Consider the following 27,934-nt stretch of genomic DNA (forward strand, 5'->3'; position numbering starts at 1 on the left):
GGTCACAGGCACAGCTTGGATCTGGTGTTGCTGTGGCTATGGCATAGGCCAGCAGCTGTAGCTCCAAAGGGACCCCTAGCCTGGGAACTTTCATATGCCATGGGTGTAACCTTAAAATAAATAAATACATAAATAATAAAAACATACACTGTAATAGTCTCTATTTTGAAAGCTCCATAAGGCTCCATAATTGCTTAAGTACAAATTCAATTAAATGAAACATAGTACATTCCAGTCACCAGTCAAACATCAAAGGTGAATTATCATTGTCCCACTCCATTCTGAATGTTTAAGACCCACTTATCCCTCTTGTTCCAGAACTGGGCAAATTGGTAGGAAAGTCCATATATTTTTGGTGTCAGTAGGGAAGTTGAAACATTTCAAATGCCACCCCCCACAGCCTGATAAATACCAAAACCACTTGTTCTGCTCTTTACTGAAGCCACTCTGGACTGGCTTGTGCACCTGCTCTGTTCTCACTATAAAGTCCCATTATGTGAGTAATGAAGCTGTTCTTACCCTCGTGGTGGCTGTTGTTACATCACCAATCTTGAAATCCCTGATTTGGGGTGGCAGGGGAAAGTTGTCCCCTGTGGGGCAGCCACAAGACAGAAACAAAATTGATCCAAATGTGAGTTCTTTGAGTTGCATTTTTAAAATAACTCTAATTAATGTATTTTTAAAGGAAATGGCCTTATAGTGAATTATACCAAAGAACTGGAATCAATTAAAAAGAAAAAAAGCATCGACTAGAAATTCTTTAAAAAAAAAATTGAACTCAGATCAGTTTCAAGCATATTGGACACAGATGGAGATGGGATGAGTGAGCTAAAAATTAGGTCAGTAGAAAATAACCAGGCATAAGCTTAGCTTAGGGAGAAATTTATAGCTGTAATGCATATATTACTAAAATAAGAAGGGCTAAAAATCAATGATATGATTATCCATTTCAAAAAGTTAGAAAAAGAACTGTAAGTTATACCAGAAGAAAGCATAAAAGATAGAAGCATGAATAAAATTAAAAAAAAAAACCAAAATCTACAAAGGTGAAAGCTGTTTTAGAAGAAATTTTTAAATTGATAAACCTCTTACGAAACTAATAGAAAAAAGAAAGAATTCACTAATTAGCCATATGAGGAATGAAGGAAAGAAAGAGTAGAGTAGATCCTCACACATTAAAAAAAAAAGACAGTTTTATGCCAAAAACTTTGAAGATTAAATGAAAATAACATACTCCTAGAATATCACTCACCAAAGCTGACCCAAAAAGAAACAGAAAATTTAAGTAGTCTTACGGTTTTTTTTAAAAAAATGAGTCTGTAACTTTTAAATACTTCCTCAAATAAATACTCAAGCTCAGATTGCTGGTTCAATGAAATCCTCCAAATATTTAAAAAATATATAATACCAATCTTACAGATTCATTCACTTCCATAAAATAGAAAGAAGAACTAGTTTCCTACTCATTTTTTGAGGGGAAGCCTAGTTTTGATACCTCCAAAGGAGAATAAAGGAGACAAAAATCATACAATTGCCTCAAAAGGTACAGAAAACTTGTTGGATACAATTCTAGAGGTAGTCATGATTTTTTAAAAAACTGTGTAAAAGAGTAATAGAAGACAACTTAAAATTAATCCAATAAAAGTATCTGCAAGAAATCTAGAACAATATAATTAGTAGTAAAAGTTTCTTGCTGAGATCTACAAGTAACAAAAATACATATTAACACAATATTGAACTGAAGGTCTGACTAGTGCAATAATGTGAGGAAAAAAATCGAGATATAAATGTTGGAAAAGAAGAAATGCAACTGTCATAAGTTACAACATGATTGCGTACATAGAAACTCCTAAAGGATCCAGTCCAAATTTGGCATTAGTAAGTGAATTTATCAAGGTCAATGGATATAAAATCAATACATCAACCAAATTTTTCACATTACAGAAAAGTGCCCAAGTCCATGAAGACACTTGCAAATTGGACAAAGGGTGACTCTTAGCCCAGCACTCAAGTTTTCTTACATGTATGGATTGGCAATGAAGAACTTGTTTGAAGTACAGAAGCTACAGAAATGTTTTCAATTCTAGTTCACCTCTGATCAAGCAGAGACCAGTGCACACCTTAGCCCTTGCAATTCCTGGGCATGTGGCTAAAGTGACTGTGCAGGGGTAAGGAAAGGAACAATGAAGGGGAGCACATCAGAAATTTCTGAAATGAGGGGTCTGAATAATTCAAGCCTTCTGCTTTTGGCAAAGTTAAAGATCAAGAATCACCCAGAGTGGCTGGATTCCCATACAGCCTACGGATTCCCATTCCAGCCTATGGTTGGAAACCTACGGAGAGGATGAGGGTAAGTGGTTGGTGTCCAGGTCTACCACGGGAGAGAGGAGCAAGAGCAGATAAGAGGGCTACTCGGCCCTGGCCTCACATTTACCCAGAGCATCAAGTCTGAACTTCAAATACTGTGTGCGAATGAGGCTACACACAGAAATACAAAAAGACTCTGACAGAACTGAAAGTAGACAACTTTCAAACACACTAAATTCATGTCCCTTTCTTCATCCATAACACACCAATACTTCATGTTCTCTATAAATTCTGCAATTATCACGTAGGTATTGTGATTATATTTATGTCATGATGTATCTGTATGTTAATATTGTCATTTTAGGAGTTCCTTGGTGGCCTAATGATTAAGGGTCTGGTGTTGTCCCTGCAGGGTTTTGATCCCTGGCCCAGAAACTTCCGAATGCTGCAAGCTTGGCCAAAAACTATATGTAAATAATTTTATTATATATGAATGTTTAAAACTTTTGTGGCACCCGTTCAGGAGACTTTCTTTTTTCCTCTTTCTTCCATTGTCCCCCTATCCCACTCCTTCTTCACCTGCTCTTTCTCAAAATGTGGAAGTGGCCAGGAACTTCCAAGGTCAACCCTGGAAAGGCTCTGGATTCCTCAATGGTCAATTTGGAATTGTGGCCAAATTTTAAAATTTGTGGGTGGAATGTGAGGGGTGATGAGGTCTTTGCCCCATATGTGGGGACAGAGCCAGAAAAGATTGCCTTGATGTTGTTAAGTATAACCATATTTTATGATATCACTTCAAAATACTGGAACTATGGCAGGAAGTTCAAGGGTTTCCTTATGGTAGCTTCAGCTTTTGCATGTTCACCTTGACTGCTGTCATGAGCAGTGGCTATGTCCTAGAAGACCAAGAGCCTCCTCTGGGCTTGATGTAGGACTTTCTGTGATTGGATGTTCAGACCCAGAGGCAATAGCAGCGCTGGATTAACCAAAGAGGTGACCAAGCAAAATGCTTAGGGCACGATTAAACTGGAGCACAACCCCATCACTTGCTGCAGGAAAAATGAAGAGCATTTCATATGTGATGAACTTGTTCAGAATTTAATTTGCCATCCAAAGGAAACAAAAATAAACTTACATAACTTTTAGCTTGGATTTAAGTTGTGTGTGGTTTGGAGTAATTTTATTTTATTTTGAGTTAAAGTGGGGATATACCAGAGTTTTGTTGTTATTTTTGTTTTTCTTTCTAAGTCCTGATAACTATTGTCTAAATCTGCCAGGATCCTTGCCCCCCCACCCCGGACTCTTTTTCTGTAGCACACACATTTCCTCTTCAACATCTTGATTTTCTATTTAGCCCCACATCACTCAATCCAACCTCTGTCAAGCTGTTTGGTTTCCAGCTCCTAGGTTTGGGCAGTCTAGTTATCAATTCACTTTCATTTTGTTTCCCTTGAACAATAATTTTCTCAATTTTACACAGTGCAATTTTGCATTTTTAAAGTAACTCCCACAGATTTCTCTAACACAGAGAATAGACTTAGGAGCCTGCACTTATACTCCTACTACTACTGCCCCAAGATCCTTCCCCAGGAGTCCAGACATATCTTTTAAGGAGGGAGGGACTGTTTTTTTTACAGGTTCATAATGTAGCCAGCTAATCTGGGTTTAGGTGGGTGGAGTGGTAATGGGGATGAGGGGAAAGAAAACAGAACAGTGTTGAAATCTCCATTTGGCAGGCTTTTTTTTTTCTTTTTTTTTTTGAGGTTTCTAAAAGTTATTTATTTTTATTAATGTATAGTTGATTTACAATGTTGTACCAATTTCTGCTGTACAGCACAGTGACCCATGCATGTATGTGTGTGTATATATACTTTCTCATACTTCCTTCCATCATGGTCTAGCCCAAGACATTGGATATAGTCCCCTGTGCTGTATAGAAGGACATCTTTGCACATCCATTCTAAATGTAATAGTTTGCATCTACCAACCCCAAACTCCCTGTCTATCCCACTCTCTCTTCCCTCCCCCTTGGCAACTACAAGTCTGTTCTCTACAACTCACAACTCAACAAACAACAACAACAACAACAAACAATGAAAAAATGGGCAAAAGACCTAAATAGACATTTGGCAGTTTTACTTCTACTTCCTCCAATCAAAGCTTGTCTTGGCACTTTGGAATGTCCCTTATACTGTGTCTCTGTGACTCTTCTTATGGTTCAGGAAAATTAGCTGACATGTTTCACAACATGCTAAGAGTCATGAGATAGAGAGGGAAGAGATTGCTAATAACCTGTTTTTTTTTTTCCAAGACAGAGTCATCAGAAAATAGAAGAAAGATCCAGGAAACCCATGGGAGGACAGTCTGTTGAAATTCCAAGAGCCATGTGTAGAGATTAAACCCATTGATAAATTCCAGTCTCAGGTCTCTCCTGACTTACCTCCACCAGCTTGTTGGCATGCTCGCGGAAAACCTGGGCATATTCCTTCACTTCCTTCTCATTCCCACTTTTTGCAGCCTCAATGAGAACCAGCAAAGGGACGTTGGTTTCCAAGAAAGAATCAGATATGTGATCCATTACTGCTTTCCGAAGCTACAGTAAAAACAAAAACAAAAACACACACAGTTAAGGAATAGAGCAACTGTCTATCTGAGTGTATTACTCATTTAGCAATATGCATTAAATCACTTCCTTGGAATAGTTCTTTTAAAGTCCCAGCTCAAGGAGTACCCTGGTGGCCTAGTGGGTTAAGGATCTGGTATTGTCATTGCAGTGGCTCAGGTCACTGCTGTGGCACAGGTTTGACTCCTGGCCTGGGAACTTCTTCCTGCTGCAAGTGTGGCCAGAAGAAAGAAAGAAAGAAAGAAAGATGGAACTTGAGAATCTCATACTGAGTGAAATGAGCCAGAAAGACATAGACAAATACCATATGATATCATTTATAACTGGAATCTAATATCCAGCACAAATGAACATCTCCTCAGAAGAGAAAATCATGGACTTGGAGAAAAGACTTGTGGCTGCCTGATGGGAGGGGGAGGGAGTGGGAGGGATCGGGAGCTTCGCTTATCAGACACAACTTAGAATAGATTTACAAGGAGATCCTGCTGAGTAGCATTGAGAACTATGTCTAGATACTCATGTTGCAACAGAAGAAAGGGTGGGGGAAAAAATGTAATTGTAATGTATACATGTAAGGATAACTTGATCCCCTTGCTGTACAGTGGGAAAGTAAAGAAAAAGAAAGAAAGAGAGAAAGAAAGAAAGAAAGAAAGAAAGAAAGAAAGAAAGAAAGAAGGAAAGAGAGAGAGATAGAAAGAAAGAAAGAAAGAAAGAGAGAAAGAACGAAAGAAAGAAGGAAAGAGAGAAAGAAAGAAGGAAAGAGAGAAAGAAAGAAAGAAAGAAAGAAAGAAAGGAAGGAAGGAAGGAAAGAAGGAAAGAAAGGAAGAGTCCTAGCTTTCATTATCCAAGGAAACAATGTTTCAACTTTTTAATTTTCCTAGTTCTTCTCATATAACAGGAAAACAAAAAGACATGACTGATGGCTGGTTCTGAAGTAACTGGATTATATATCAACTTGAAAGTTATCACATGACCTATAGCTCAGTGCTGTATAGGCTCCCCTTGTCTCATCCTTCATTGACCAACTGTCTACCTTCAGGTTTTGAATCCTGATCCAGTTCAAGAACTCAGGCTTTTGGAGTTCTCTGGTGGCTCAGGAACTTAAGGATCCAGCACTGTCACTGCTGAGGGTTACTGATGTGCTGTTGTAGATTCAGTCCCTGGCCTGGGAACTTGCCATGGATACATCCAGATAAATAAATAAATAAATAATGTAGGCTCTTTGAAAAAAGGAAAAATGTAGGCATCAATCAGCAAGTTAGGGAGTCTCCATAGTGGCTCAGTGGTTAATGAATCCAACTAGGAACCATGAGGTTGAGGGTTCGATCCTTGGCCTCACTCAGTGGGTTGGGGATCTGGCGTTGCCATGAGCTATGGTATAGGTCGCAGACTCCACTCGGATCCTGTGTTGCTGTGGCTCTCAAGTAGGCCAGCAGCTGTGGCTCCAACTGGACCCTTAGCCGGGGAACCTCCATATGTCACGGGTACAGCCCCAGAAAAAGAAAAAAAAAATCAGCAAGTTAGGAGAACTTTAGATGAAGAACTGGGCTTTGAAACCCCCTAAAACTTACTGTTTTGCATTCTACTGTCCTTTCTAAATCCATTGTTTATATTTGATGCAGATGGAAACATGAAAAAACATCTAACAATCTCAAAAATGTGTCTGTCCAGGTGCTATGATGATATAGCTGGTGTGCTCCACAAAGGAGTACTGATAATTATTCTTCAAGGTAAGTAAGAGTAAACATACCCAAATTCCTAACAATGCATAATTACACATCATTCCCATGTTGTTAAAATGGGAAGCAGGACAACTGCGTGAAATGAAATGAAACTGAACACCTCGGTGCTGCTTTGTTCATAACTGGCAGAATGTATACAGGGAGAAAAAACCCCCAATGCAAATAAACACAAGAGAAGATAGTAAACAATGTGTATATTTTCCAAACAAATATTTCTAATTAGGAAATATTTCTATTGCAGGCAAATATTTTAATAGGGGGATACATACACATTTATCATTGGTCAGAAGAAGGAAAACGTTGCACAAATCTCAGTCCCTTTTTGCACTAATTACCATAAGGTATGCATGTGTGTATATGTGACTTAGTTTGGTTGAGCACTGGATTGAGTTGGACATTTCACCATATAAAGTATAACAAAGCCTATGGTAAATGAACATTGATTAGTTACTCATTTAACAAAGTGTATTAAAGTTCTGCTTGACTGCAGCTCTGATTTGACCTCTAGCCTGGGATCTTCCATATGCTGCAGGTGCAGCCCTAAAAAGAATAAAAAAAAAAATTCTGCTTGGGAATAGGGTTTTTATTGGTCAGCTCATATATTCTAGGAATACTTGATGTGCCAGATAGCTAAGCTCAACCAAGATTTTTACATATTGTATCACTTATTCACCACAACACAACAAGATAAGAACTACTCTTATACAAGTTTTTCAAATGAAGAAAATGAGACTTGGATGAGTTGAATAACCTTCCTCAGCCATAGGTGGCAAGTAGCAGCCTGCTATGAGAATGTCTGAAGGGGACAGTGTGGTGGATATTGGAAACTGGCCTGGCTTGGCTCTCTTCCAGGACAGAGACCTACATGAAAGAGGAACTATTGGGAGTGTAATCAAAATTGAACTCAATAGGGATAATAGAGATAGAAGAAAGGAAAAGTCTAGATGAAGTGGGGACAATGGTCAGAGCCGGGCTATCTCAGCAATCAAGCCACTGTATTTTTCTTTTTAATTGCTATTTTTTATTTTTGTAAGGAAAAAGTTCCTGAGCTGGGGTTGAATTGGAGCTGTGGTTGCTGGCCTACACCCGAGCCATAGCAATGCGGGATCTGAGCCACATCTTCCACCTACGCCTCAGCTTGTGGCAACATGGGATCTTTAACCCACTGAGTGAGGCTGGGGATTGAACCTACATCTTCATGGACACTATGTGGGGTTCTGAACTCACTGAGCCACAATGGGAGCTCCACGTCACTGTATTTTTAAAAAACACACGAAAATAACCTAAGTGAGAGCTCTGTGAAGCTAGAAGAGCTCTCTGTTCTTCCAGCCTCTGTCTAGGCCTTCAGGAAGACTGCATTCACATAAAAATGAACAACTTGAAATTATCAAGGTCAAAACTCACATACAAATATTTTAAGAAAAATATATCATCTCTACACACACTGAAAGCGTGCCAGAAAGATAGGGCCCATAAAACAAATTAAAGCTGTAATCTACTATTTCAAATACATTAGAATACACTAAAACATGATGTAAGATATGAAAAAACAACATAAATTAGAAAAAGAAGAGATTATAGAATGAGGTCATGAAACCCAAAGGAGAGTTATAAATAAAATCATTTGAAAAAGCAGACTGAACAAGAATGAATAAGCACAAGAGCAAATGCTGCAAGAGAAATAAAATGAGAAAAGAAGAAAAACATTTCAATGCAAAATAAATGTTTTAAAAGGAGATTTAAAATTTTTGATGGAGTCGTGGCTTGGTGGTAACCAACTTGACTAGTATCCATGAGGACGCGGGTTCAATCCCTGACCTTGCTCAGTGGATTAAGCGGTGTTGCCATGAGCTATGGTGTAGGTTGCAGATGCGGCTTGGATGTGGCAGCTACAGCCCCAATTCGACCCCTAGCCTGGGTACCTCCATAAGCCATGGGTACAACCCTAAAGTGACAAAAGACAAAAAAATTTGAGGAAAAGTGAAAAGCATTTAATAAAATAAAAATAAAATTCAATATATGGTTACCTGAGGCCCCTAAAAAATAAAATCGAAGCAAGAAAACAGAAAGAATACTAAGAAATACAACTTTTGAAAACTTTTATGAGTGTATATATAAAATTTAAATTAAATTAAATTAGGAGTTCCCATCGTGGCTCAGTGGTTAACAAATCCGACTAGGAACCATGAAGTTGCAGGTTTGATCTCTGGCCTTGCTCAGTGTGTTAAGGATCTGGTGTTGCCATGAGCTGTGGTGTAGGTTGTAGATGTGGCTTGGATCCTGTGTTGCTTTGGCTCTGGCGTAGGCCGGCGGCTACAGCTCCAACTAGACCCCTGGCCTGGGAACCTCCATATGCCAAGGTGAGGCCCTAGAAAAGGCAAAAAGACAATAAATACATACATAAATAAAAAATTTAAAAATAAATTAAATTAAATTGCTATTCTGTCACTATAATAATTTATATAATTATTTATTTAATATGATTATTTAAATATGTGCACAAACTATATTCTATATATAAATATATAAATTTATATGTAAATATATGTAAAACTATATTCCACATAGAAATATATATACATATATATATATACATATATATATATGAAAGAACATATCATATACCTGAGAAGAGTGACCCACACCATCAACCAAGATTAACTGGATTCTAAAGAAAAAAGGGGCAGATTCTTATGTATTTAGGTGAATAGAACACATAACTTATAAAGGAAAGATCATCATATGATCATCAGACTTTTTAACTGCAAAGTTTTATGCCAAAAGAAAATAAAATACTGTATTGAAGATACTCAAGGAAAGATGTGAGCTAAGAATTTTATCACCAGCAAAACTGACTTTCAGAGATATAAACCACAAACCAAATGTGATCAACATGCAAGAACTCAGAAAATATTGCTCCCATGAGACCTAGGGAATCTGTTAGAGAATTAACTTTCTCTACCAAAATAAATAAACATCAACATAAGTACTGGTGGTGAGCACTTGATATACACTTATTTACAGAATTAAGAATATAGGATAGCCAGATAGGAAAGCATGGGTTATAAAAAAGGATGTATGCTCTGGCAAAGAAGATGTAAAAATGAAAAGAGAAAGGGAAGAGGATATACAAAAATATTTTAACTGTTTTATGTAATTTTAATTACAACGGTAGTATGAATACCATTATCCATTTTTTTGGCTGCACCCACAGCATGCAGAAGTTCCCAGGCCATGGATCAAACCTGCACCACCTCAGTAGTGATCAAAGCCACTGCAGTACCTACACAATTAACCTGCTACGTTACAAGAGAATTCCTGAATATTGTTATTCTAACACTATTGCATTTAAAGGTAGAATCAAGCAAACAATTAGTTATGAGAGTTGATTTTTCATCTACTGTGTCCTTGCTCATCAGAAGTGCTGGTGTGGAAGAAGGATGATATAATATAGAAAAGGTTAAGGAAAAAGCTTATAATCTTAGATCTAAAGTAGAAATATCAATATGAACACATGAGATTTTAAAATGAAAACACACACACACAATTCCCTAGTTCTATCTAGTGAAAAGGTCTAAAAACAATGACTAGCCCAGTAGCAATGAATACCTTTTTTCCCTTGCCTTTTAGGGCTGCACCCGTGGCATATGAAGATTCCCAAGCTAGGTGTTGAATCAGAGCTGTGGCCGCTGGCCTACACTACAGCCACAGAAACACAGGATCCTGGACACATCTGCGACCTACACCACAGCTCATGGCAATCCCAAATCCTTAACCTACTGAGTGAGGCCAGGAATCAACCTGCGTCCTCATGGAACCTAGTTGGGTTCGTTACTGCTGAACCACAAGGTTCAGCAATGAATATCTTGAAATACAATTTTCCCCTAAAACAACCAGAGCTTCTTAGAAAAAGGACCAATTCCAAGTTCTTTGGGCTAGAAATATACAAATAAGCCTAAAATATCTTATTATACCAGATAACAAAGAGCTATCAAAGATTACTAGGATCACGTAAAAATTAAGGCAGCTCCCACGTGGCCAAAGATTAGACAATTTGAACTTCACAAAGAATACAAATTCCACTGGATTGAAACATGAAATATATTTAAATGCGTATATAATGACTAGATAATAATAATAATTAACTGGTCATCTTCAGAGGGTGACAAGGAACCAATTCAATTATCCTGAAAGAATCAGGACTATATCTTGCCTTTCCTATATGAATTGAAATTCTTTGTAATGAGGGAAATGTCTGTTAATAAATTTATTTCACTTAATATATGAAAACAAAATGATGGAATATCACCATTTTGCAACCCTTAATGAATTAAAACATCTAGACAATGAACAGTAGTGATTGAAGACATCACACAAAAAAGACAAGCACTTAAAAATTGTGAATCACTATACTGTACACCTATAACTTATATATCAGCTATACTTCAATTTAAAAAAGAGAGAGAGAACCAGACATTATGTGCCTTCTGATGAATTGCACAATCCGTGTAGCACAACTGCACACAATAGCACAACTACAGTGTTGCCAAAGGATCAGTTCTGAACATAGCCAAGGCTCTATATCCCCCTGGTGATTTGCAGAAAACACAGACAGAATACATATGGAACAGCACCAGACATATCTATTCAGCAAAATGCAGACTCTGGAAATCTTACAGTACAAACCATCCAGGTTCTTCAACAGATGGATTATAAGCAAAAGAAAGGGATGGAAGGGGATGCGATAAAGAAACTGAAAGATAAATCCCAAAATGCAAACAAAATTAAACTATGTGATCTGAAGACACACATCAGGGTGATCAAACCATAAAAAAATATAAGGAAGTGGACCCTCTACATGTCAAGAAAATGATTACTTTTGGAGGGAGGCAGAAAGTATACCAAGGAGCTTGTAGGGAGACTAGCAAAGTTCTGTTTTTTGACCTGGGTAGTAGTTACAACAGTGTTTGCATAATGACAACCCTTAATTGAATGCAGATTTCTATATCCATGCTTTATTTTATAAAAAAAATTTTCCAAAAAAAAAATGAAACATTCCCCATGTACACTTTTCCATTTTTATCTGGATGGAATACAGACATGGCCCCAAGATGACTTTGGATAGCCATGAGTTGAAGATGAGAGACATTTCCCCCTCCCCCAATCAACCTGCCCCTGAATGCATGAAGGAGAGCTTTCCAGTGTCCTTTCACTCGCCCAGTATTGTTACATGATTAAGTAATCCAATTTTATTTTATCAGAGCTATTCTACATTTTCATTTGGTCTGCTCTGTTTTAACTAGAACACATTGAAACAGATCTCTTTTTTCTTTTCTGCCAATTCTGTCTTCTTTCAGACTGCCTTTCCTTCCCTTGACCCTTCCTACTTAAATGGACCACAGGCCAGTGTCACTGCCATTTCCAGGGAGTTTGTTAGAAACACAAAGCCCCAGGCCCCATCCCAGATCTGCATTTCAATGAGAATCTGTATTTTAATAAAAAGCCTAGGAGGAGTTCCTGTCCTGGCTCAGTGGTTAAAGAACCCAAGTAGTACCCATTAGGATGCAGGTTTGATCCCTGGCCTCGATCAGTGGGTTCCAGGATCCAGTGTTGCTGTGAGCTGTGGTGTAGGCCAGCGGCTACAGCTCAAATTCAGCCCCTAGCCTGGGAACCTCCATAAGGCGAGGGCTAAGCCCTAAAAAGACAAAAGACACACACACAAAATAAAACCTAGGTGAGTCCTTTGCACAATTAAGTTTGAGGAATACTGCTCTAGAAGACCTATTGCATCAGTTAAGTTCTTAGTTACAAGCATTTGAAACTAATTCTGGAGGGTTTAAGCACAAAATCTCTCCTGTTGGTTAAAAGAAAGAACAGGACTCAGAAATGTCAGGACACTGTGTCTTTACATCCTCAGCTTTTGATTCAAAGTCTTAGGCAAATGCAACTGCTTTTTATCTGGGTGAAATATAGACCCAAACTCTGAGTCATGTCAACATCACATCTCGTTGCAAGAGTACAGGAGAAAGGTGATGGGAGGAAAGTGCTTTGTAAAAACAAGTGTTCTGGCCATTTTAACTCCTTATACCACAATCATATAATGAGGAATTCCACAAACATAGGAAAGGAATTCAGATCCTGACTCAGAAATAAACACGGCCAATAAAATTTAGATCTTGTAGAATAATTCAAGCAGTCAAGCATGAGTGGAAGGTGGAGAAAATAAACATATTTATAAGAAAAAAATTAAAGGTGAAGTGTCGTTTATAAGGAACCAGATCAGAAACTATGGACTGAAGCAGGAATGGCAAGTACGCCACCACATTTCATTTCTATGCCTGAACCAGACCTGGCTAATCAATCACAGCATTCTTTGAGCTCAAATACTATTTCATAATCCTTCTCAGGACTGTGATCTAGGTTGCTACTGCCAATCAATCCTGTTTCTTCTGCTGAAGGAAAGTTTTCTTTCTTTGCTGAACCATACCTGCAATTTAAGTGGTTTTGCATGCCAACCTTTAGGCAAAATTGACTGTGTGTCTGAGCTATGCAGTGCCACCTTGATTTTCAGATATAAAAGTTAACACCCCAATCTGAGCTGGTCTGCTGATATTTTAACAAGTGGCTGACAATTTTAGCATGTTTTTCATTTAGGCACATGTTTAGAAAAATCTTCTTAAGCATAAGAAGTATTAAGATACTTCACTACGATGATGTGAAACACACCAATAAGGTCAACTTCAGGGTAGAAGGTGATTTTAAATGGGCTCAAAACTTTGCACTGTAAATCTTTCCATGGATACAGCTTCTCTGGGCTCTTCACGATTACTGGTATATTTTACCGTATTTCCTTAAGCTTTAGGGTGTAATTGTTATTAAAAATGAAAAATCAAAGCAACAAAGTGTCTGGGCCAGGAGCCATCTAGCCTAGGGGGCTCGACAAGAATTGAGCCTCATTAAGTCAGGCAAATTTTAGCCAGTATGAAGGTCAATTAAGGTAATCAGTCAGTGCAGCAATCCACCGAAAGCCACTTTAATAAGTGAAGGTGCCATCAGAGCACACAGTTCTTTGGTAATGATGGCACTGCTTATAGTTTGGACTAGGAGTGGAGGCAGGTGGCGGGGGGAGTAGAGGCATATCTATGAGGCTTGTATAAGAACACTTAGAGGATAATCATTATTTTTGCTTTATTTTGTTTTCTTCATAAGAAATGCACAAAATCCTTTGGTCATTCTGTTCATTATCCTGATGGCACTATCTTCTATGAAGCAAAATCATTTTAATTGGGATACTAGCTTCTTTCCTTAATGAAACCAATTACTTCTTAAAAAAAAAAAAGAAAAGAAAGAAAGAAAGAAAAAGAATAGTTCACTAGGTTTCATGCTTTTCTCCATACAGCCCCCTGCCCAATTCAAGCTCTACTGGATCAGTTCAAAGCATAACTGTCACCATTAGAAACACCAACATGCATGGCCCCAAGTAGGAAACATGTGATGGCTTAGTTTAGCCAGAAAATAATCTTCGCCCTCCAGATTGTTCCCCTAGGAGTCTGATGTAATAAAGAGAAAAGTTGATACGTATCTTGATGATGGAGTAAAAAGCACTAGGTAGATAATTGTAGTAGATTTGTTATATGAAAGGCCCCATTCTTTACCCCTCCTTGTACCCAAGCCCATTGCCATCTAACTCTGTATTGCCTGCCCTCTTTGGCTCTGAAATGGGCCATAGGGCATGATTAGGGTCAATGGATGTTGGCCATCATGATGCATGGAGGGTCCATTCATCAGTGGATTTTTTTATCTTGTTCTCTTCCATTCTCATGAGAAGGACATGCCCAGGCTAGACTGTTTGTCCCTGAAGGAGGGAGATAAATATGTGGAATACAACTAAGTCACCTCGGTCATCCCCATTGAGGCCACCTGAGGTCAGTCAAGAGCAACTGTGCTCATACATGGGAGAGGGCCTGGACCAAGGTGACCACCCCAGACTAGTGAGCAACAAATGCACTTATTGTCTGCCACTGAGATATTAATATGCATTATTGTGACAACAGATAACTGATAAAATACATATTTGACTAGAATAACATTTTGTGGTCACTAAGCCATCTTTTGGGGGAGACATCAAAGTAAATTTCTGTTTTATCAGTTGACTAGTGGGTATTATTCCAATTCATTTGGGGGCCAAAAGTACTGGACTAACCATAGTCTGCTCTACGTGTACCATTAGGTACACTGGGTCATGCTTAAACCATCATAGCTGCAGTTTCTCTTTAGTTTTATTGATTTAACAAATGATTTAGATCGAAATTGTACTGAAGAGAAGAGTCATGGAGACTAGGACAGTGAAGGGTTGGTCAGAGATCTACTTGAAGATTAGAAGCAGGTGCCCGGATGCTTCTTCTGGGTCCATTTTCTGCCCCAGCACACACGGGACTGTGCCAAAGTCCCCTGCTCCCTCCACAAAATACAGGAGCGATTGCTGTCCTGGGAAGAAGCAGTAAAATATTGCCTTAGGACACAAGGCAGTGCTGGGTCGTCGTGGATCTCCAGATGGCCTCAATCCAGTGGGTACAGCAGCTTTGGTGCTGGAAAAATGTCAGCAGCACATGAAGTCTATCATCGCTAAGAAGGCAAAGGAGAGGCTGGTGGAATGAGGGTGTGGGCAGAAGGCAGAACAGACTGCAGTAGTGGGCATAGAGAGAAGGTGGCCAAAAGCAGCGCAGGAAAGGACTGGGGAAAATTACTCTTTCATATTAGATTTTATTGAACGCTTATTTTGGACCAGGCACTGTTCTAAATGCTTAGAATAACTCACTTATTTCTCTGAAAAGACCTGGCTACTATTTTCTCCATTTTATAAGTAAGGAAATTGAGACAAGTGACTGTTACTGGTCCACATTCACACAGCTAATAAGTGGCAGTGGCAGGATTTGAACCCAAGCTGGCCCTACAGTTCATGCTCTAAACTACTAATATACACAACCTCTCATATGTCTAATCCCCACCAGCTTTGCACACATCATTGACCAAAAGCACAGGTATATATAAATATAGATATAGATATGGGTAGAGATAGAGATAGAAATAAAGACTGTGTATAAAATTCCAGAAAAATACATGACCCAGCTTTCTAGATGAAGTGCATAAAGGATTCTGAAAGCCTTTCCCAAGACAATAAGAGCAACAAGAGTAAAGACCAGTAGAGAGGATGGAAAAACAGATATGGGGACAGATGGAGGCCCCAAGAGGGAATCAGTTGTCCCTCCAGAGGCAGAAGTGTTGCTGAAACCTAATGGATCCCCATTTCAGGAGCTGAAAGGGGCCTGCTGAATATTCACTCTGAGACTCTCTGACTTCCTGGGCCTTTAGGAGTCTCTTTTTTAAAAAAAGAAGAGAAAGGAAAAGAAAAAGGAGGGCTCATGGATCAAAACACATTTACTGCAAAAAATGTATCAATGGGTTATACCTGCTTTTATGTAACTAGCTCTTTGGTCAAAGTGTTTTAAAACAGCATATTGTGAGATTCTCAACAAAGGCTCGAGCCAAGGGAAGTGAGACTCCTCCCAGAAATGACTGGGATCCACTTTCCATGCTTTCGGATGGTTATTATGGTGTGTATGCAAACCTACAAGCCACGTGGTGACAGAGGTTAAAGGGGATCTGCCTTAAGACAGAGTGATCTTCAAGAGGTGCAGATGATTGCGGATACTGTGACAATCCAGCGTTCTTGTCATTTTCTCATTCTTAAGAATTTTAGGATGAAACTATATTCATCCTAAATATATCCACCTATGACATAGTCCATGAGCACAGGCACATCCAAAATCGAGAGCCAGAGTCCTAAGTAGCAGGACCAGGGACACCTTGAACTTGGTATCTTCCAGCAAGAGCAGGGACTCATAAATACTGCCTTCATTAGCTCATGGGCCCTGTGATTTGTGTCCCTGATGAATAGGGGCACATTTTTTGACCCCTCCAGTAAACAGGCAATGTAATTCCTCCGTAAATTGACTATTAGAATGGTTTAAATGCCCTTGACTACAAGTTGAAAGGCATGGTTAACACTTTTTACATAAGCCCAAAGACCAAAATTTAGCTATCAATCAACCAAGGCAGAAAGGAATGACTTGACAAAATCATTCGTTAAGTCTGACAGGAGTCAAGAACACAAGGCTTTCTTCCAACTGTTTAAATGTATGTGTGACAAGGGAATATTAATTGTGTAGGACAAGACATTTAAAGGTATTAGCTCAGCACTACCAGTCTATTTTACCCAATTAAGGCTATTCATCAATGTAAATAACTACATTTTATTCAGCAAACCAAAAGAAATACAGTTGATGGATCATAAGTACTCTAACAATTCACAGAGTGATGAAAGGACAGAGTTTAATTCACAAACTCAAAAAGTAGAATAAACTGTCTCAAAATAACCAAAAACAGTCTGCCCATGCGGTGCGACATGAGGAGAGTATTATGTGTATTGAGCCACCTTCAAATAGGTACTGCAAAAATATTTTGCACAACGTCCAAAATTTGGCAACCACTTGATGAATATGAAACAGTTCCCTGAAAAAGACAGATCAAGAAAAAATGGCTCTCCCCAACTAGAATCACAGAAGCTTAAACCTGGATAAAACTTTGAAGGCTGTGTGACTAATTTTAATCTAACCAATTAAAGGACACCTCTGCGATTCTTTTTTAATGGATATATATTCATTCTTTCTCGAATTTCAGGGGTTTTGGGGTTTTTTTCCTGTCTTTTTGCCTTTTCTAGGGCCGCTCCCGCGGCATATGGAGGTTCCCAGGCTAGGGGTCTAATCAGAGCTGTAGCCACTGGCCTTTGCCAAAGCCACAGCAATGCCAGATCCAAGCCACCTCTGTGACCTACACCACAGCTCACAGCAATGCCAGATCCCCAACCCACTGAGCAAGGCCAGGGATCGAACCCAAAACCTCATGGTTCCTAGTCAGATTTGTTAACCACTGAGCCACGACGGGAACTCCTCAGGTTTTTGTTTGTTTGTTTGTTTGTTTGTTTGTTTGTTTTTGAGATAAAATTGAGACTGAAATAAAACTGTAAGATGTTTAAAGTGTACATCATTCATTCCTTTTTGTGGCTGATTAATACTCCATCGCATATATGTGCCACATTTTCTTTATCCAATCCTCTGTCAGTGGACATTTAGGTTGTTTCCATGTCTTGGCTATTGTAATAGTGCTACAACAGATATTAGCTCCTTAATAGATATATGATTTGCAAATATTTTCTCTCATTCTGTAAGTTGTCTTTTCATTTAGTTAATGTTTTCCTTTTGCTCTGAAGAGACTTTTAGTTTGATGTATTCCCACTTGCTCATTTGTTTTTGCTAGTGTTGTCTTTACTTTTGCTATCAAATTCAAAAACACTTTGCCAAGACAATCAATGAGCTTATCCTCTGGGCTTTCTGCTAGGAATTTTATGGTTTCAGATCTTATGTTCAAGACTTTAATCCATTTTGAGTTGATTTTTGCATATGGTGTTAGATAAGAGTCCTGTTTTCTTCTCCTGCATGTGGATATCCAGTTTTCCTAATGCTATTTATTGCAGAGACTATCCTTTCCCAATTACAGATTCTTGAGCTGATGTGGTCATTTTTGGAAAAGTAGTAAAGGGCCTGTAATAATTTGTCTTCAGTTGTGTATTTCAACATCTTTTTTTTTGGATCTCAAGGGTTGAAAAAAAGGATCCATAAAGAAAAATCTACATAAATGCCACATTAGTATCCAAGATATTTAAATGTTATACCAAAACAAAAAAAGAAATGAGAGTAAATGCACAAAAATAATATGGGATAAATAGTAATATAACTAGCTCAAAGGAAGCAGAGGCCTTATTTTAAGAGTGGTAAGAAGTTCATAGGGAGGAAACATATGCTTTATCTCTTTTCTCTATTCCACTCTCTCACTCAATAATTGGTATTTTCTCATATATTCCTTCTATTAGTATTTGAAGAGTCTGGTGTACCAAGCACTGTGTTTGACCAGAGATAAGAGAAAAATAAGACAAACCACCTATTCTTACTCATTGTTGAAAACTCCTCTACTGTTTCACTTCCCAATGACTAATAAAGCTACCTACCATGGTCACCTTGACCACATATACTTGCCTGGCCCCATAACTGATGCTGCTTAGAAGCAAGCATGGATTCCCCCAGTTCAATCTGTTGGAGGCTGTCCTAGGGAATACTCTAAAAAAGTTCAAGTTTGTGACATTTCCTTCACGTCATATTACTAAAGATTGTTTTTCTCTTAGAAAGGTTCTCTCAGGAATTTTCCACCTCTCCATCAGAACAGACGTACTTTGCAATATCTAGTTTGTGAGCCCAGAAGATCTGGCATCTTAAAGACATGGTATTTTAGGTAGCCTAGGGGAAGGTGGAAAATATATTTCTAGTATAAACACTTTGCTTAGAGCCCTTAACCCACACTAACAAGCAGACAAATTCTTCTGTATGTTTGGAAAGTCTACTCACTTTCTGGCTGCTAATTGCCCTCTATATTAATCCTGTGCATGTTCATTTTTATAGCTTGCAGAGAACTTTCCTAGACATTATTTCATTTGACCTTCCTTATAACATCACAGAAAGAGTGAAAGATGTGGTTTGCAGGGCGAGCATCATTTTCTGTGTTGTATAGGTGAAGAAAGAAAGGACTCACTGGTTGCACTTAGCAAATGCCAGAGTCAGGTCTTCTAGTTCCAAGAATAGTGCTATTTTGGAATTCCTGTCATGATTCAGAGCTAATGACCCCAACTAGAATCCATGAGGGTGCAGGTTTGACCCCTGGCCTCACTCAGTGGGTTAAGGAGGCATTCTCGTGAGCTGTGGTGTAGGTCACAGATGCAGATGTGGCTCAGATTCCGTGTGGCTGTGGCACAGGCCGACAGCTATAGCTCCCGTCCAACCCCTAGCCTGCGAACTTCCAAAAAAAAAAATAGTTCTGGAGTTCCAGTCGTGGCTCAGTGGTTAATGAGCCTGACTAGTATCCAAGACCATGCAGGTTCCAGCCCTGGCTTCGCTCAGTGGGTTAAGGATCCAGCCTTGCTGTAAGCTGTGGTGAAGTTCGTAGGCGTGGCTCGAATCTGACCCTCCATGTGCTGAGAGTGAGGCCCTACACACACACTCACTCACAAAGAATAGTGCTATTTTACTTAAGGTCCATGTGCTTAGAAATCTGACTGTTCAAATTCACAAATCCCTACTGAACAAAGACCATCTTTTTTTTTTTTCCATCCTTTACTCATACACCTGGTCACTACTCCCCCCTGCATTATACCCCCTCAGGCACTGCTCACCAGAAAAGGGGAGGTAAGTTTAGATACCTGGATGTTTCATTCTGAGTATTATCTGCCATTGATTAATTGGCATTGAGTGGTCATAAGCTGCTTCAGTCCAATGTGAGAGAGTCAATAGATGCATCAGATAAGTTAACTCTGGCAAGGACCCTTAGGAAGCTTATGAAATACTGCTCCAAGAAAGATTTGACCCCCCCCCACACACACACGCACAACTGCACTGGCAACTGGGATAGACCCTAATTGAGGAGATGGGTTTGCCAACAAGCTAACAGTAGAAGCCTATAAAAAGTGTGTCAATAGCAAGATACAGAGGAGAACTCTGAATTCATTTTTCTGGTGGGGTCAGTTCTACACACCTGCCACAGGGTGGCAGGCGTGGTACCAGATCGTGTTATCTGGTCCCATGCTTCCACGGATCTGGCCACTCCATATTCCAGCACATGCTGAGTCTCAGATGAATCCTCACTGTAAATACAAAAGCCTCTAGGAGAACCCCCTGCAAAACGTAGCCATTCCCACTCCAAGTGTCAGAGGAGTGACACTCCAGTTCACTTGAGCAGGATGGGAAATGTGGAGGAGTCAGACGCTGTTGGGTAAGGGAAGATGGAAGATGGGCACCGACTGCTGGTACAGAAGTCACTTCGAAATGAACCTCTAAACCTTCTGACCAGGAGCTCCCCGGGGGCTCAGTGGGTTAAGGATCCGACGTTGTCACTGCCATCCATGGCTCAGGTTACTGCTGTGGTGTGGGTTTGATCCCCGGTCCAGAACATTAACATGCCACAGGCACAGCCAAAGAAATAAGTAAATAAGAAAGCTCCTGACCATTTGTGGTCATTAAAGAGCCCATCGCATTTTCTAAAGTGGAAAACTTTTCGCCACGCTCGCCTGCTCTATTCCAATTATAGCTAACCATGTTACCTTGGAGCTAACTTCTCTCTCCTGAGTTCTGCCACCGTATGCTATGTTTCTTCACTCCCTGTCTTTAACTACTGCAAAGTGTTGCATTTCCAACAGCTGCTGAATTTTTCCCTAGAGGGGCTTCATTTCAGACAGAGGCCTAATGATTATTTCACTTTTCTAAGTTTGTGAAAATCCTACAACATCAGTGTTGAAAGGCAAGGCAGGAGTTCCTGTCGTGGTGCAGTGGAAACGAATCCAACTAGGATCTGTGAGGATGCGGGTTCAATCCCTGGCATCACTCAGTGGGTTGGGGATCCGGTGCTGTTGTGGCTGTGGTGTAGGATGGCATCTATAGCTCTGATTCAACCCCTAGCCTGGGAACCTCTATAGAGGTGCTGCAGGTGCAGCTGTAAAAAAGGAAAAGGAAAAGAAAAAGTAAAATAAAATAAAAATAAATAAATAAATAAAATAAAGGCAAGGCAGGAGACAGATTTTAAGGTGCCTCAGTTTCTCAGAGGTTCTGGACTCTTATGCCATATTTGCTTTATCTCAAGCAGACTCTCCCTTCTAGAACATGGCTTGGCCTAATTTTCCGATGAAAGACCAGACAGTATATTATTTAGTCTTTGTGGCCAGTTGGTCTTTGCCACAACTACTCAATTGTGCCATTACAGAACAAAAGCTGACAGGACAACTTGTTTACACATACATACGGGGGAGGGCCAGATTTGGGCCACAGGTTTGCAGGCACCTGTTTTAAGTGGTTTCATCCATGCATTTGAAATCTTGCAACCCTGTCACTCTGTCTCATGGCTACTGCAAATCCCTGACTATTTCAAGCTCCATTCACCCACTCCTTACTTAAAACTGAGCATCTGAAGTGCCCTGCAGCTAGCTACCTGCTTAAGAAAAGAACTGAAGAAGCAAGAGATAGCCTCAAGAGCCCCCAAGGGGTCAGTCTGACTGCTGCTATTTGGCCAAGCTGACTCTTATTCTCTTAGCCTCATGCTCTGCTAGAAAACACAGGTTATTCCAGTGGGGTCTAAGTAATTCCTTTTCTAGCAGAAGTTTGGAAGCAAAGAACAAAGAAGAAAGGTTAGATGTAAGAATGAGAGTTGTTGGAGTTCCCGTTGTGGCTCAGGAGGTTACGAAGCTAACTAGTACCCAAGAGGATGTGGGTTCAATCCCTGGCCTCACTCAGTGGGTTAAGGATCTGGCATTGCTGTGACCTGCAGTGTAGGTTGCAGGGGAGGCTTGGATCTGGCATTGCTATGGCTGTGGCCAGCAGCTGCAGCTCCAATTTGACCCCTAGCCTGGAAGCTTCCATAGGTCACAGGTGTGGCCCTAAAAAGCAAAAGCAAAACAAAAACAAAAACAAAAAAAATGGGAGTTGTTGACTTTTCCTGTGGATTAGGAGGGTGTCCAGCTAGATTGCCTGACCTGCTCGATATAGGTATTCTGACCTGGGCTGGACTCCAAATCCTGATATTTCCTCCTAATTTGGCAAAAAGTATTGAGGTCACTTCTGCAGACTGGACACATACACAGAGAACGCACCCAAAGAGGACCAGGCAAGCTGGTTGCTATGGTGATACACAGACACAAAGAAAGAGGCTCAGTCACAAGTGATCTACTTTCCCCTGGTTATTAGGGCATCTATGGATACAGCCTGAGGGCCACATTGATCTAAGCCTTTGGATTTCAAAGGAGGAGCTGAGGGAAATCTGCTCAGTCAGGCCCGGTTCCTTAGCACTGACTTCCTCTCTCCCCTGAGACTCCACGACCTCTCTCTTCCATGTTCAGCTGCCCCGGCCTCCCAGCTCGCTTTGACCAAAGGTGTTCTTCGGCTTCTCAGTCACCCTTTTGACGCAGCTCCAACTCCAGCTGCAGCTATTTAAGGCAGCCTGATCTGCTCTGAAATTGAAGGAATCAAAGAAAGATATAGAATTCCTGCCCTTCCGTCATAACAGGATTGATGCACTTGTGAAAAACCAAGAAACTGCAGTGAGAGAGAGGGCACTGGGACTGGTCATTCAGCCCAACTTCTGACAAGCACTTATGGTTGGATCAGATGGAAAATCCTGTCTTATCACCAAAGTTCTCAGGACAAATGGTTCTTCTTTAATCCTGGAACACGGCGGGTGCACAAGCCATTCAAGTGTTTTTCACTGGATATACCAGGCAGGTCAGCTAGTCTCTCCATCTGCATTTGATTAGCTCTCCCCTGCCCCGGACTAAAATGAAAGTCCTTTACTTTTCCCCCTATGATCAATTAAGAAAATCATGATCCAAATCTCATTCATGGTTCAATGTTGTACTGGGACTGCCCACAGATACTGATCATTTAAAAACGAAAAAAAAAAAAATGTGATTCTAAACAGGAAGGCTATTATCCCGATTATTACTCAGGATCTCAACACATTATTAATTGATATTTACCTTATACCCTTCCTATTAGTGGACTTTGAATAAAAGCTGTTAACTAAAACCAAAGGGTATCAACTGTCGTAAGTACAATCATTAAAAGGACAGGCTTCAGAATCAGCCCACTTGGGTTCCCTAACTTACAAGCTTTATAGTGGTGAGAAATGTAATCTCAGTGTCAGAACTTGAAAACTCTACTCTGTAAAGATAAAATCTTTTTGATACTAATAGATTTTAGAATCAAATTGTAGATAACGTGTCAAGGAGAGAACAGACTCTTGTTAAACAAATGTCAAACCGTTCCAAGCTTCGCTTTTTTAACCTTGATACATAACAAGGGAAAAATGGGAGCAAAGGATCAGTTGATGAAGAGAGTTGGCTGCTTCAGCTCTCAGTGACAGGACAGCAGCAGCAGCTCAGTTTCTAAGCTTAACTACTCTCAGCACTCAGAGCCATGGAAAGGAGAGCCAACTGGTTGTGAAGTTCTGAATTCACATGCAATAATAGTCACTATTTGTAGTTCTTTGGAACTCTAAATAGAGTTCTTTACTAAAGCTTTTACCTGAGCCTTAAAAAATCAGTTTTGCAGCACAAAAACAACATCAGTGGTTGATCATTACAAAATCACTGATCTTAACGCAATTTTCTAGCTATTAAAATTGCCCAGTAATGGTACCAGCTGCTGGACAAAGGGATAAGCCACCATCTCTAAAGCAGAGGTTGTTGCAGGGGGTCTTAAAGATGCTGAATAAAGACCTTTGGCCCTGGGAAAAGATCTGAGAGGTCCCTACTATTTCTTTGAGTTTATGAATCCATGATTATTGAATTCACATCTGCTTTTTCAAAGCTGGTTGAGAAATAAGCCCAGAAGATATTATTTTCTTTTCCTATCTCTCCTTTTCCCTTACTCCTATCCCCCTCTCTGATGTTGGGGGGTAACTGCAAATTTTTGTACACACATAATCATATAATCATCCCTCCGCTTTTAAAACAAGCATTTAAAGAGACTGCATTCTTCTCTCTGAAGTTAAAGGTAGGTGTGCGTTCTCCCTCGCGTTGGGGAACATTCTTTGTTGAGACAGTTAAAGTTCTTAGCCTTTTTTTTTCTGTATATGAAGAAAATTTTCCGTGCTCCAGCCTGACAAAAATACCTGTTCTGGGTACAGTTTCCTGAAATGTGGCACCATATGTGCATCAGTAAACATTATGTGTAGAGTAAATTAAGCCGAGCCTTATAATTAGGCAGTAAGGAAATTACTGCAGACCTGAAAGAGTAAATCAGCAGTATTAAAACGCTCTCCATTTTCTCTGAAGCACTTCAGCGTGCCATAAAAAAGCTCGTGTCACTGTGATAAACATCAAAAAGAAATGCATTTGGAGCAAGACAACCTAAAAGACACTACAATTCAAATGGGTCTTCAAATCTGGACTCGAAGGTGTCATCTCATCATAAAATTTAAAAGTCAGCCCTTTCACCACTAATGTAGGAGAAAAACGAAAACCACCTGACATTGAGACTTTCTGAGGAAATTTTGTCTTACAGCAGGTGCAGTAAAGACTTTCGTAGATAGAAGTTCTGGAGCAGATCCAAGACTAAGGAAAGAGTCACCCATCATAAACAAAACAGTGACACTGTAAATAAAAACTGGATCAGTATTGCTGGTTTTGCCTTTTGCTTCAGGCTTCAGTATAGCTCACCCTGTTACTGATCCTGACTTTATTTATAATGTTGATAAGTTGCTCATCATGAATTTTTTTGCATTAATTTTAATTCTCTAAAATACGGCATAAAAGTACTATTTATCTTGATTACTGAGCTTTTTGGTTCCCTGTAAAATTATGTGCTGGAGGCTACTGCCGCATTCCCCTCCCCCTCCTCTTGGCTGGCCCTGCCCCAGAAAGCGCAGATCTTGCCAAGCCCTTCAACACAGCACAATGAACAATCAGACCATCCATTTCTAATCCTGGCCTATGAGGAGAGGAGGCGCAAACGTGGATCCTCTGTCCCTGGAAACAGCTATTGTATCTGTGAAGTGAGGAGGTCTAGGAGATGCCAAATGGATTGGAGAGGAGTTGAGGGGCTCCACAAATCTTCAAATCAATCCTCCAAAGAACTGTGATGATGAGATCCAAAAGTTCCCACCATCAGAAGCAAAGGCAGTGGAATTCAAACCTGCCGGGACATCACAAATTATCTAGAAATCCTATTATGATACAGAGTTTAAGTTGCCACCGCATGTACAGGACATTAGAATCTCCCAAGATGCCTCCATATACGGGTTTCTTCCAGGGTCTGAAGGTAGAAGGTAGAACATTCCTATGAAATCTTTTATAAATTGAAATGGTGTAAACCAAAGAAGCAATGATCCTAGGATGCATCTTGCTAATGATGCACAAGATGAATCAAGGAAAAACACAGATAGACGCTCACACAGTTTAAAGCTATGGAGGCTAGATGCTGAGATGCTGAGTGTAGTTCCCAGGGAAAGAGCTTGGTGGCGCCATTCTTGATACTCCAGGTGCCTGCTACCAGATTGGTTTCAGATAGCAAAAACAGGAACTAATATAGATCTTTCATAAAAGCAAAATGACATAAAGGGAACTTTTAAAAAGGGGTGATACCTGTATCTGCTTTTTGGCAGATTCTTGAGCTGACTTTATTCATTTATTTGCTTTTTAGGGCTGCACCTCTGCAGCATATGGAAGTTCCCAGGCTAGGGATCTAATCTGAGCTAAGCTGCCGGCCTATACCACAGTCACAGCAGCTCAGGATCCAAGCCATGACTGTGACCTATTCCGCAGCTCATGGCAACACCAGACCCCTGACCCATTAAGCGAGGCCAGGCATCGAACCCGCATCTCCAAGGTCACTAGTGGGATTACTTTCTGCCACGCCACGATGGGAACTCCGTTAGGCTGATTTTTCTAAAGCCAGCCTAGCAACAGGAAACTTCTGGGCTAAGGCCTAGAAGCACTCTCTTAAAATGGAAAAAGCCATTATTATCACAGTGAAAACTGTATTTCTTCAGTTAACAAATCTTATTCTTAAAACAATGGAACCAAAGACATGAGAGTTTCCAATGGAGGGAATTTGATGACTGGGGTATTTTGGGGTAGAATGGCTGCATAGTGAAGATTCTTCATCTTTTCAGAGCCTGTGTGGTGGCTGTTTTCTTTATGTGGGGCACTAAGATATGCCTTGAAGAAACAAAGAATATTAGGACATGGGCACAGGCAAAAACCCATAAACAGCTTAAATTTCCTGCAAAAAGTGTCATAATAAAGGTATTTTAAAATGCTTTAGGAGCCTACTGGATAAACCCTGTATATAAGAATTGGAAAATTTTATGATGATAAGGTGACATTTGAGCTAATGAATTTAAAACTGAATTTTCCTAAAAGGGAAAGAAAAAAGAGGGAGAGAGGGCATTTGGAAAAATTATGAATTTTCCCAGAAGAAAATATAAAAGGAGGGAAATAGGGTATTCCAGACAGAAGTATCATCAAGTGCAAAGGCATGAGGATATGTGAATACTGGCCCAAAACCCACCTAGAGCTTCGGCGAGCTGAAGGCAGGGAGCCTGGAGTCAAGGCCCTGGTTATGTAGCTGTGCCCACCATTTTTGTGAAAAGCAATTAAACAGGGGAGGGAAAGGAATGCACTTGAACCACAGTTAAGAGGTGGAGTCAACTGGACTAAATGACTGATGGGGATTCAAGGAATGATAATGGAAGGAGTTCCCCAAGGCTGTACCCTTCTTGAAAAGTTGATAAAAGTGGGAGGCATACAACTCTGTAGGATGGAGGTAGAGTAACGGTTTGGCTTTACGGTATTCTGGAAATTTCATTCGGACAAGAAAATGGTTAAGGAGTTCCATCGTGGCTCAGTGGTTAACGAACCCGATTGGCATCCATGAGGATGTGGGTTCGATCCCTGGGTTAAGCATCTGGTGTTGCTGTGAGCTCTGGTATAGGTCCAAGATGTGGCTCAGATCCCGAGTTGCTGTGGCTGTGCTGTAGGCTAGTGGCTGCAGCTCTGATTTGACCCCTAGCCTGGAACTTCCAATATGCCCCACCAGTGTGGCCCTAAAAAGCAAAAGCAAAAACCAAAAAAAAAAAAAAAAAAAAAAAAAAGAGAGAGAGAGAGAGAATGGTTAAGGTCATATACAGTAAACAGATGAATATGATAACCAACATTGCCTTCATCAGTTTTCTCACCCAAGCATAAAGCAACAGTCAGCAGTCATCAGTGACATCCACGGGAAGCAGGGAGGTACAGAGAGCTGAGATCCTAAGCTAACCCAGGGCTTCCACCAGCAGGATAGGCAGAGCCTGCAGGCAGATGACTCACTTTCCAAATCTCAGATCTATCCAGCCCCCTTGGGAAAGAGGGAGATGAAGAAATATCAGCTGTCCTGATGGAAATTTCCCCTGGGAAAACTGACGCTTGAAGCCATTTCAGGTAATAAAAGGTAACCTCAACAAGGAAGGGTCAAATGGAACAAGATATATTTGGCCACAAGCTGGCTGCACAGACCCACTGAATGCATTCAGTCCGAATCAAGGCTATTAGTTGCTACCGTCAGCTCTAGAA

General features: G+C 40.1%; 1 protein-coding gene across 6 annotated transcripts in view; it reads right to left on the reverse strand.

Annotated features, from left to right (window-relative positions):
• CTNNA2 (catenin alpha 2) overlaps positions 1–27,934 on the reverse strand; it is a 1,212,918-nt gene that overhangs the window by 245,499 nt on the left and 939,485 nt on the right. For all 6 annotated transcript variants that reach the window (XM_021088202.1, XM_021088201.1, XM_021088200.1 and 3 more), the window contains one exon: positions 4,748–4,900. In XM_021088202.1, coding sequence (XP_020943861.1) covers positions 4,748–4,900 — 153 coding nt within the window. The remainder of the gene's footprint in view (positions 1–4,747; positions 4,901–27,934) is intronic.

This window comes from Sus scrofa, chromosome 3 (assembly GCF_000003025.6).
Source record: "Sus scrofa isolate TJ Tabasco breed Duroc chromosome 3, Sscrofa11.1, whole genome shotgun sequence".
Classification (NCBI taxonomy): Eukaryota; Metazoa; Chordata; class Mammalia; order Artiodactyla; family Suidae; genus Sus; species Sus scrofa.